Source organism: Dermacentor variabilis, chromosome 2 (assembly GCF_050947875.1).
Source record: "Dermacentor variabilis isolate Ectoservices chromosome 2, ASM5094787v1, whole genome shotgun sequence".
Lineage (NCBI taxonomy): Eukaryota > Metazoa > Arthropoda > Arachnida > Ixodida > Ixodidae > Dermacentor > Dermacentor variabilis.
In genome coordinates this window covers 202,985,059-202,997,263 of record NC_134569.1, presented here as the reverse complement: position 1 = coordinate 202,997,263, position 12,205 = coordinate 202,985,059, and the positions used below count along the sequence as shown (strand labels likewise).

At 41.3% G+C, this 12,205-nt stretch overlaps 1 protein-coding gene across 3 annotated transcripts in view; it reads right to left on the bottom strand.

The window, feature by feature from the left end:
- Nucleotides 1-760: 760 nt before the first annotated feature.
- LOC142573044 (calcitonin gene-related peptide type 1 receptor-like) overlaps nucleotides 761-12,205 on the bottom strand; it is a 198,325-nt gene continuing 186,880 nt past the window's right edge. For 2 of the 3 annotated variants that reach the window (XM_075682543.1, XM_075682542.1), the window contains exons 14-19: nucleotides 11,645-11,730; nucleotides 9,113-9,245; nucleotides 8,502-8,543; nucleotides 6,840-6,929; nucleotides 4,903-4,966; nucleotides 761-1,327 (exon numbers count right to left, since the gene is read on the bottom strand). In XM_075682543.1, the coding sequence (XP_075538658.1) occupies nucleotides 1,305-1,327; nucleotides 4,903-4,966; nucleotides 6,840-6,929; nucleotides 8,502-8,543; nucleotides 9,113-9,245; nucleotides 11,645-11,730 (438 nt within the window). In that variant the 3' untranslated portion in view covers nucleotides 761-1,304. The remainder of the gene's footprint in view (nucleotides 1,328-4,902; nucleotides 4,967-6,839; nucleotides 6,930-8,501; nucleotides 8,544-9,112; nucleotides 9,246-11,644; nucleotides 11,731-12,205) is intronic. The other variant, XM_075682544.1, reaches the window with a different exon arrangement.

Sequence of the window (12,205 nt, the reverse complement as noted above, 5' to 3'; positions counted from 1 at the left end):
CGATTGTCATAGCGCGTGGGATTCCTATATTTCTTTTGTTTTTTTATGTTTGCTATGGTGGTATACATATATTTCACTATCAGGTCCTCGCCAAGAATTTAGGTTATCGTCGCCATTCGCATTTCACATATAATTAGCCCGAATGCAGTAAATACGATATTGGTGGAAGGATTTTCGAATAGCGAAATAACTTACAGCCTCGAAGAACGCGAGAATGTGTGACGTTGCCTGTGCAATGCAGTGTGGGTATATCTCTTGAATATCTCCCTGCTATCAGCGTACATATTTTTTTTTACTGTACACGCATTTATGACGACAGTTGCATCCAAGGCAACACGTTTCACAAATTTATTCATCAGGTTGCCACAAACGATATTATGGGAGATATTGGACATCCTTAATTGCTCCAAGCCGGTACGCGGAGGAGCCAACGTATCTATTGAGAAGGTTCAAGCTAAGCTGCGTTTTCAAGATTAGAAAAATTTTACCCTGTGGAGCAGGAAGCACTTTCTGCCTGGTATGAAGGAAATGCGGACTCCGCACGGACAATACACGTCGAATCAAATAACGTGCATCTTCGTCTCTGCTCAATAAGGTCCAGCATGACGATTATCACCTATCGCTGAGGTATGTTCTATTAGAAAAGAAAGACGACCTTAATAACGAGAGCCATATCCACATGATTTCATCGCAGACATTTACAAAACACATTGCCTGCAACAATACAGTAAAGTACACAAAAGTTCAGCAAGTCTTTTTAATGGCATTTTATTGTGCCGACCTTCAGGAAAATTTGTAATATTCACTCACAAACCATGTTTATTTAAGCCAAACTGAGCTGCTGACGCGGTCAGGCCAGCTCGTTCTGCTCGTGCCGAACCTCAAAGCCCGAAAGATCCTGCCGCACAATGATGACGTGTGCTCAAAGCTAGTTTTTTGAAAATATTGGAATGCTTCTGGGGTATTTTAATTACATACAAGTGCAGAGAAAAGTACGTATATTCATTCGCGGGAAAGAACACCACGTTCAAATAACGAATATTGTACACCAGCGATGACCAAGGGTCGGTGGTGTTGATCGTGACGTCCACCGTGACAACGGCGGTATTTGTTTCTAAGAACCGAGAATGCCCGAGGATGATTTCATGTGTCACCAAGCTTGCGCGACTGCGTGCATTGCACTGCGATGCAGTTCGACCAAACACACTAAAGGAGCACAGAACCCTTGATGACGCCGTCTTCTGCACTCCGCGTCTTACAGCATGGTCTGCTGATGGTTGGGCGAAACAGATGGACTTCTGCCATCAGGTGAGTGCCTTGGCATAAACTGCAAAGGAAAAGACTTAGTGGTAACAGTTTTGCTCAACGCACAAAAAACATCAGTGAAAATGATAGGTCATAATTTGCGCAGAATCCATAGGTGTAATCTTTAGGACTACTTCCCAGATCAACAATTCATGGCCAAATTAAGTGGCGAGATGTAGTGTAGCGGCGCTGTGGAGGCCTGCGTGCGCCTATACTTATATAATTCTTGTGGCGACGTCATTGTCACTCGTTGCCCTGCTCTACTGCCTAGTCCACACAACTATTAAGTACTTAATACGCGTCTGCACTTCCTGAAGTGTGAGGCTTCCTCAAAAAGTTGTATGTTCTGAACAACACTGAACCAATGTTAGCAGACTCTAGGCTATAACGCGATTACACAGCATATGCGGTAAGCATAAAAATTTAGACAGACACGAGTACGAAAGGGCTCACTGACTAATGATGCAGTCGCACTGTGTGAAGAAAATTGGGATATAATTTCTGTATTCCAAATATGTAGTGGACAGCGAAAATACTGTCCGTTCTTTACAGCATCATCATCAGCAGCGGCATCCCGTTTTATGGCCACTGCAAGACGAAAGCACCCCCTGCGATCTCCAACTACCCTGTCCTGCACCAACCGATTCGAACTAGCACCCGCGAATTTCCTAATTTCAGCGCTCCACCTAGTCTTCTGTCGTCCTCGATTGCGTTTTCCTTCTCTTGGTACCAATTTTATAAACCTAATGGTCCAACGGTTATCTAACCGGCGCATTACATAACCTGCCCAGCTCCATTTTTCCCTCTTTATGTCAATTAGAATATCGTCTACACCCGTTTGCTCCTTGAGCCAAACCGCTCTTTTTCTGTCTCTTAACGTTATGCATAGCGACCTTCGTTCCATCGCTCTTTGCGCGGTCCTTAACTTGTTCTCCAGCTTCTTTGTCAGTCTCCAAGTCTCTGCCCCATATGTCAGCAGTGGAAAAATGCACTGATTGTACACCTTCCTTTTCGATGATAATGGTAAGCTTCCAGTCAAGAGCTGGCAATGTCTGCCCTATGCTATCCAACCCATCTTTATTCTTATGTGAATTACCTCCTTATGATCAGGGTTCCCTGTGATTAATTGACCTAGGTAAACGTACTCCTTCACAGACTATAGCGGCCGACTGGCAATCCTGAACTCTTGTTCCTTTGCCCGGCTTGTTATCATTACCTTTGTCTTCTGCATATTAATCTTCAACCCCACTCTTACACTCTCTCTGTTAAGGTACTGAATCATTTGTTGTAACTCGTCTGCATTGTTGCTGAATAGAACAATGTCATCGGCAAACCGAAGGTTGCTGAGATATTCGCCGTCGATCTTTACTACTAAGCCTTCCCAGTTTAATAGCTCGAATACTTCTAAGCATGCAGTGAATAGCACTGGAGAGATTGTGTCTTCCTGTCTGACCCCTTTCTTTATAGGTACCTTTCTGCTTTTCTTGTATAGATTTAAGGTATCTGTAGAACCTCTGTAGATATCTTCCAAGGCATTCACGTAAGCGTACTGTACTCCTTGATTACGTAATGCCTCTATGACTGCTGGTATCTCTACTGAATCAAATGCAGTTCCGTAATCTATGAAGGCCATATAGAGAGGCTTATTGTACTCTGCAGATTTCTCGAGAACCTCATTGATGACACGGACCTGATCCATTGTAGATTATCCGTTCCAGAAGCCAGCCTATTTCCTTGCTTGACTAAAGTCCAGTGCTGCTCTTATTCTATTGGGGATCATTTTGGTAAATATTTTATATAATACAGGGAGTAAGCTAGTGGGCCTATAATTTTTGAATTTTTTAACGTCGCCCTTTTTGTGGATCAGTATAATGTTTGCATTTTTCCAGTTTTCTGCGACCCTTGCCGTCAATAGACACTTCGTATAAAGAGCCGCGAGTTTTCCATATATTATGTATCCTCCATTTTTGATTAAATCAACTGTTATTCCATCTTCTCCTAGCGCTCTTCCTCGTTTCATGTCTTGCAAGGCCCTTTTGACCTCATCATTAGTTATAGGAGGAGTTCCTGTATCCTCTTCAGTACTGTTTCTAATTGAGGTATCCTGACTTCTCTGGGTACGGTACAGGTCAGTATGGAATTCTTCCACTGCTTTTACTATATCTTCGGTATTGCTGATGATATTAGGCTACTTATCTTTCAGTACATACATCTTGGTTTGTTCTATGCCAAGTTTCTTTCTCACCGATTTGAGGCTGCGTCCATTTCTTACCGCTTCTTTAGTCTTCCTCACGTTATAGTTTAGAATATGCCTTATTTTCGCCTTGTTGATCAGTTTTGACATTTCAGCGAATTCTATCCTGTCTTTTTAGATTTGGACACTTTCATTTTGTCGTTTCTACACAGACTACAAATAGTCGTTGCTGGCTAAAACGAAAAAGCGGGCTGCTATAGTCAGGCAAACACAGTGCGAGAGCGATCATTATAGAGGTTGTGAAGCAGTGTACAATGATTGTCATTCTATCCGGAATTGCTTGCCCAAGCAAATGATAAACAGGGGGCTATCATGCAATGTGAACACGTAACGCCATGCAGCTAGGCATTTTTTTTCATGTTTCTCGGAAAAACTAGAGGCCAAGCCTTTTATTTTCCTTTGCTGGAAGACTCCTCGGCAGATAATTGCTCGCTGGACACTTACACCAACACGAGGCAACATGCGTGCGTTACAATACATGACGTCTAAATATTTAGGCCACCATGCACATTCCGGACTGCTATCAGAAAGGAGAACAATAGAGCATGCGAGGATCACACAGTAGAGGTAAAAACATGGACAGATTCATAAACGCTAAATCCTTATCCTTCGGTAAGTTACGCAGAATTAAAGAAGTATGTAGCTCTAAAATAATGAAAAACATATGACACTGAGAATTCAGAAGTGGCCAGAAAAAAACTCGTTGCATTCAGCGCTTAAAATGAGAGGCCAAGTCCTGTGCCTTTCGGATTATCATCACGCCTGGACCATATGCGTGAAGTCTGAAGATGACGCTCTCTGCAGCAGATGGTTATTTATGGATTACTCTGCAAGAAATTTATCATAAAATGTGGGCTTGCACTATAGCCCCAAGTATCAGAATAATATAAATCTAAGAAGCATAATGTCCAAGCGAATACGCGTCTTTAAATATATAAAAGACAATAATTTACAAGTGCTCATATATAACTCAAGTCATAGTTATTATTTCAACTGGCGTGCTGCTAACTTTGAGGCTTGTGGCATAAGCACTTACCCTACGCAATAACGTGTCAATGACGCTGTCGGCCTCTTTTAAAGAGAAAACATTGAAGCTCGTAGTGCAACAATAAAAAAGTATGCAAGTAAACCTTTATTTCATTCTCTTGCATAGGTTATTACACTGTAACAAAAAACGTCAAATGCCACCTGCGGAAATTTCAACTATTAAACTACGTCTTATTGCCAATACGCTGCATAATAACGAACTTAACATAAAAAGTACTATTTAAAAGGCTTTGCTGTTTACTATGAACTAAAATGACTATGTGCGGTCGACGCGTTGCAAAATAGATTCGCCTCACATGAATGCGGAGGACCTGGTGCTGATGGCGCGGAAAGTTTGGAGCGCAAGCTGTGATAGCGCCGCTGTAAGAAGAAGCATAATAATCAAAATAAGTATTTATATATATAAATATATATATATATATATATATATATATATATATATATAGCAGCACGGGTAGAACGTAGCAAGTTTCGTGAATTTAACGAAATGCTCAGCAGCATTAGCAAAAAAAACTGGATTGCATAACATTTCTAACTTGTACCGATGAGACCTTCGCATAAGAAACCGTCGTGTCTATGTTATATTTATAAACTGTCTTGTAGTACCTATAACACAATTACGTCACTTTGTCGTATCAGAGATGTGCTGTCGGGAGATTTTACTATTTACGAGCAGGCGTTCAAAGAGCCACGTAACTAAAATTAATTGATACAATTTTTCGCTGCTAAGCTGTTCAGCCTGATGATGTCGATTTTGGTGAGGGTCTTATCGTTTAACAAAAAGAAAAGCAGTCTTAGTTAGTTGCACAAATGTGAAGCTAACTTATCACAGACAACGTCAATCTTCGTTACTGGTGAAAATAATCGAACAGAAGTTGATTATGAAATTCTGGCACTCGCTCGATGAACATTTCTTTGACACTTAGGCTATGCAGCGTAACAGTGTCGCATATTTTACTGCAATGGGCTGGTATTTGAACTACTCTGCTATACTATTAAAGTAGAATTCAAGACGAAATGAATCAAAAACAGCAAAAGCACTTGAACAATAAAGGCCCACATGGAAGTGCTCCAAGTGCGCAGCGGCTGCTGCGGGCTCTGCGTGAAGTTCTTCGCGCGCCCATGAGAGCGCATTTTTCAAAATTGCTCTTAAGAGGAAGCTTTAGCTCAAGTGCTCCTATCTAAATACATGTAAAAGGAGAATTCGTTTTTCTCGGCAACCACTGCACCAAATTTGACGAGGTTTGTTGCATTTAAAAGACAAACTTAAAACCTAGTGACTGTTGGTTTCGAATTTTTGAGTTAGATTGTCAATTTTTTGTTGAAAATTGGCAAAAATCGAAAATTTTCAAAAAACGAAACTATCAAGTTTACAACTCTGTAACTTAACCACTAAAAATCATAATACAATTCTGTGAATTTCATCTAATAGTACATCTAAAGCGGACAAAATTGATATGTTACACATGAATATAAAAAAATTTAATAATAGAGAAATACAACTTTCGCAAAACCGTTGTAACCAACGTAACAAATTCACGTAAGATGTAAAATGACATATTGAATTTGTCCGCTTTGAATGATCTGATGGATGCCGTTAACAGAACCGCGATATCGGTTCTTTATGCAGAGCTATCAATTTATAAACTTCGTGCTTTTATTTTTTTCAAACGGTCAAATATTTGAAAATCGTTTTAAGAAAATTCAAGCCCTAAATCAAAATTTGGCTTCCAACAGTCACTAGAATTTAACTTTCTCTTTCAAATGGAACAAATTTCATTAAAATCAGTCCAGGGGTTATCTCATAAAAACTTTTTTGCGTTTTACATGTACTTGAATAGGCCGCGTCAGAGTTGGGCCCGAGCTAAAGCTTCCTCTTAAGGAAATACAAGCTCTTTAACGAATCCAAACACATGTACTCCCCCCAATAATAAAATAATAAGGATAAAAGAACGAAATTCTTTAATACCAATGCACTATAGGATACACACGCAACAGTTCATTCAATGGTTGGCCACGCTGCTCAACATGCTTCCCACATGAACAATGCGATGCAGTATTCAAGAACAGTGCAGGACGTCATGCATAACTGTCATGCGTTATTTTTTCCAGCGAAAACAACACAATACGAAATGGACACAGATTGTACAATGGCAAATGTCAATCTTCAGTTGAAATCTGAAATCAGCAGACTCATACCACACTTTTAATAGAACTCCATTATCCGACTTACGCTTATACTCGTATTTGCATAAGACATCCGTCGGCCCTCGTACGAAAACCAAGGTGACTGTGACAGGGTCTTGCGAAGGACGCCCAGAACCTGTTTGCGATAAGCGAAAGTTAGGTGTGTAAGAATGAGGAATATTTTACAGTCAAATAATAATGTGATTCCTCATGATATTCTATTGTGATCCTACTATCGCCTCTGCTAGAGCTCGTCAGAACGCAAGATGCTTCAGCGATTAAAAATAAACATAGATATACACAAACTACTTATAGTGTGTATCATTGTTTCGCCTTCCTTATTAGCACGTTCAATAGACTCGTCACACATTTAGTGCTAAAAACTACCACAGAAGAAACAACAACCAAATTTAAATACGATACATTCATGAATAAGAAAAATTTATAGGAATTAAGAACTCAACATTATGTTGTGCACTGTGTAAGCTGTGACAAGCAGAAAGCTCTATGTTACAGCTGCTAGGACTTGCTCATCGGCTGTTATGAATTACGATGCGAAGCAATTCTAACACAATGCAAGCAACCAATCGATTATTTTGACGGAAGTATAAATCACAATTTAAGAAGCGTCCCAGCACGGCCACAATTTTGGCGCGACGTAGGAACAGTGCGTTTATCACGCGAGGTTTTCATAGGTCCAGACATATTAAGTACGTGTAGACGCCATGCGCACTACAATTCGAGCATCTAACAGGACTGCCAGGTTTAGAGAAATGGCTTATTTGTCATCCACAAGGTATATAATGCGTGAAACACATTTAGATAGTTTCGCAACTTAGAAACGTGTTACTCGCACCCTAATAGGAAAGCTCAGGTAAACGTAGATATAAAAGCATTTGTGATTAAATGAACACGACCTGCAGGAATAGGGCGATAAATCTAAATATTTATATTTTTGGACCCCTTATCTTATTTCCGACACGTTGCCACCATTCGCCTGAATGTTATCTTCCAACTAGTGTAGTGTCGATGTAGGGCGTCATTTTCATCCATTTAACTATCTCTATTTGTATACCAGACTAGGCAATAATTTTTATTTTTGCATTTCGCTTGAGTTGATCCTGATGTAGACCAGCCGAGGACAAGATTGTGGACCACATTAAACCTAGATGCCGCATAGAGGTCTGGTTTGTATTCGTAAGCGAATGCTTGCCGGAAGGCCTAAATACAGTTTGGAACGTCTGAACTTTGCTGCAGGAATATAGGTACTTGTTTTATAAGGTGCAATACTTTATTTTTACATTACTTAAACCGGAATGGGAAGACCAACGGCCACACCCGTCTGTCTAGTTTCTTTAGGCGCACAAAAAATGCCACGAATGGCAGAGATTGTGACTTGGACATTATGCGAAGGAAGAAAGAACGTTGCAAGGAACATCTTAATTTCATGACCTTAATATATAGTAGTGTTACTGATAGAACGCGTCTCAATAAAACAGTGCACAATACATAACTTCGCCAAGAAACGTGGTCTAAAGCATGTGCGTGAGAAGTTGTTTTGGACCTGGGACGAAGTGCACATCGGCTGCAGAAATACTTTATACTTATGGTTGAACTTTTCTCCTTTTATTTTATTGCTATAGCCCGAAAAACAAATCTACTGAAAGCACTTCTTTTCGTTTACTGAAAATGAAGAATTTTCACCAACCTCTCCATTGAAGAAGCAGAAAAGAAGGGCAACGCAGAGTCCCTGAGGGTGAAAGTGAGGAAAAATAAGAAACTCTTGCTAGTTACCCGGCAGAGTTGCTCGATTTACATATATATATCTGCAGAAATTAATTATGCGCGAGAAGCACGTGGTACTTCATTTTAGAAGGGTTCAACAGGAAAAGAAATCATGCAATGTGGTGTTTAGCGCCGGCATTTTTGCTACTGAACGTAGACTTGCCAGACATACTTGGCGACAGCCAATTCAAACATCTCGCATAAAATTATTAACAGTGTAAGAATGAGCGGCTCCTGATACTGGAGCTAATGGTTTGGTAAGAGTGCTTGCCTTCATCACGGCAAAGACAAGTACCCTTGAAACGATGGCTGTGGCCTTCAATTCTCCAGGTAGAGATGGACGTGTGTCGCATTTGAAAAACGCATTATACCTCAATAACCTATAGTGCTCAAACATCGCAAATTCTTTTTAAAGTCAACAGCACAAAGGTGAGTGAAGGCCCCAATAGATACGCGTTTTGTGGCAAAACTAAAAATTCGTGCATTTGATTGACTAAGGAGCAAAGCTTTGCAGACAGTCCCAATGTAACGTACCTGCAAGGACGTGACCAGCGCTGATATAATCTCGTAAGCAAGGAATATGGAACCCTTGTCTGGTCTGAAGGGTGTCACGACGTAATGCAATCCCAACAGGGGCAGCAAAATTACTGTGGCCCGCACAGCTTTCCTACAAGAACGTAACAAATAAAATTTCGCAGAAAGTGCACGGCTAAGGAACATCCTCTTTGATTGTCGTTATTAGGAGTCCGTACATTCGACCTTTTTTATTATATCTAATTCGTTCACTCTTTGGACTAAATTGGGCCAAGGGGGCCGCATTTCGATTATTATTATTTGTTTTGAACACATATGCACAGTTAACAGGAAAGGGAAAGCGAGGAGCAGGCTGGCAAGTGCCACCGGAAGGGGCACAACGCCTGCCTGCTCTTCTGAAGGGGGGTGACAGCAACACAGAAATGGAAGATAAAAAGGAGGGCAGGAAAGAGCAACAGGATAAATCTAAATACTAAAGTAGAACACAGTACAGATCACACACAGTAGAGCCGGTCACTGAAGGTCACGCTACGACAGAATGTTGAATAGAATAATTTTGACACTACAATCATGAACCTAAGTTAGTTAACTCTAGACGCATTCCGATGGAGGCGAAATGCGAAAACACACGTGTACTTCTATTTACGTGCACGTTAAAGATCCCCAGGCGGTCGAAACTTCCACAGTTCGCCCACTACGGCGTGCCTCATAATCAGAAAGTGTTTGGCACGTAAAACCCCATTATATAGTTTAATTTTCCGGACCAAATTGGAGCGTTTCCTTCAACAAGCCCACTTAATTTACTCGAGGTTTCCTCCAACACAGGCATCCATTTTTTTTCATGCGACATGTCAGTCATACAAGGTTAAGAACTAAAAGCAATAATCTCAGGCTATGCAACTTGCGAGACCCGATAAATATTAAAAATAATAACGACGATCATGATATACATTTGGGGGAATAACTGAAAGGCTGCTTTCAGTTCTTGCTGTCCACCTGTGCATAGCGGAATACAGCTGCTATCTTTTCTTTATATATGGTGTGCTTGTGATGATAAGCCATTGAAACTATTTTCGTATACTTGAGGCTTCGTTTGACATATAGAAACAGAACGCGAGCATGTCTTACTCTTGCAACATTAGCATTCGCGATCGTACCAGTGCTACTTTCTGCGAATCAAAGATAAATATTGACACGTGTACTTTCTCGGACGACCACGTTTCGCCGCTTAACAAATGTTATCGCACAGCGCGGGACGCGCCTGCATGTATCCGAAGTTTCTGGAAATTTATCGATGCTTCTATCCGCTGTCTGTTGTCGCCGAACCTTCTGTCATCTGATTTCATCGCCTGAAGCGAATGGTGCAGAACTTTGTGGAAGGCACGCGGGTCCCAACGATTATTCTGGAACATTTGACGACTGCTGTATAAAACCCGACGCGCTTGACCCGCTGATCATATTTTCTACGATCGCCGAGTGTGTTCGCCGCTACCATTGTTCGTCGAGTGTAGCCTGTTTTTGAGGGCACAAGTTCGCCCAATAAAACGCTCGTTTCGTTAATCACAGTTTTGCTGCCTTCTTGAGCGTCAGTACCACGTGACAATATTGAGGTAGAATGGTGCATTAGTGATATGAGATACCATGCAGACCAGCCTTACCCTGAGTACTTGTCTGCTGACGTATGGAAGACAAAAAAGTAAATATCGGCGGCTACACCACCCTAAAATTCTTTGCATTATCTCTTGGCCTATAGCTACGACATAACTGCGGCGGGTTTTCACGATATGCTGTTCATTTTCGGGCTCCTTTCCGCCTATTCTTCACGCATTCGTTATTGTTCTCAAAGGCGTGAATAACTTCCGGTAGGTGTTTTGACATCAAATCACCACTGCACCTCAGCCATGGTGGTGGAAAGGAGGAATGCAGGTGCAAGGCGTGGGTGCATTGTGGGCGTGTCCGCTTTGACTGGTGCGAGCTGTTCATGACGACGCCAATTGATACACTTTTCTCCGCATCAATTAACCCTTGCACGAAAAATAATTACTGTATTTCCTTACGAATTCCCTAAGCTTGAAAGCTGGAAAGTGCGTTAGAAAGAAATTCCTCAAAAGCCTGAACAAGCTTTGAACTTTATCATGTCCTGGTTCCAGCCCCAAAAATTAATAGATGACGTTCAACCTTTTCGCGAAAGTACCTAAATAGCAATTTTCTCCAAAGAAAATCTAGATGCGATCTTTATATTCAGATGCATTACGGATACGCTAGCAGTCTAAAGGGATGTAGTGCTTCTCTATAGTTTTCCTTTAAGCAAAGGGTAGGTCTACAATATTATGTTGTCTAGTCCTATCTTTTTGTTTGGAACACGCTAAGTTTGAACGCACACTGCGCAACGCTGAGCAACAACCCGGTGACCGCGCTGTGGTTGCCGAGATGCATAGTACGCGAAGGAACACCTCGCCTTCACTGCAAGTGCTACAAAACGCAGGCTGCGCTTGAAAATTTCCCAATTTGGTCCACCAGATAGAAGCTTACCTTGTGCTCTCATTGTCAGGAGAGTTCACAGCTCGAAGTTTTGTGACCAGGACTCTCACTATGTTCACGAGAAATGCGAAGCTCAACTGCGTAAACGAAAATAGAGAGCAGAAACTTAAGTTGGTAGCATGACAACGTACCGATAAAAAGTAAGGCATTTAAAACTCGACTCTGATTCACAGTTTCTTCCTACTTAATGAAAACCCTGATCTGTGATGTTCACCTGCGGAACAGGCCTATAGTCTTAGAAGTTGATGAATAATTTGATATGGTGACAAATGTCCGACGATTACGATACTCGCTAATGCGAAATTTGAGCGCCGCTTTGTGCGTATTTTCAGTTCGCGATATACTAAGGCAAAAAATTTGAGACTAACAATGGCGTGCATGAGCTCAATTTTACTGCTGCGTTGAAGCAAACGCCACGTGATACACAGTTCAGACGCATTTTCTGAGTGGAGCGGACGTCAAATTACAACGCCACGTTCACGCTGTACAATACGAGCGGTATCATCATGGTGAAAACGCATGCATGGCGTTGTCAGAATGAAACAACACCCA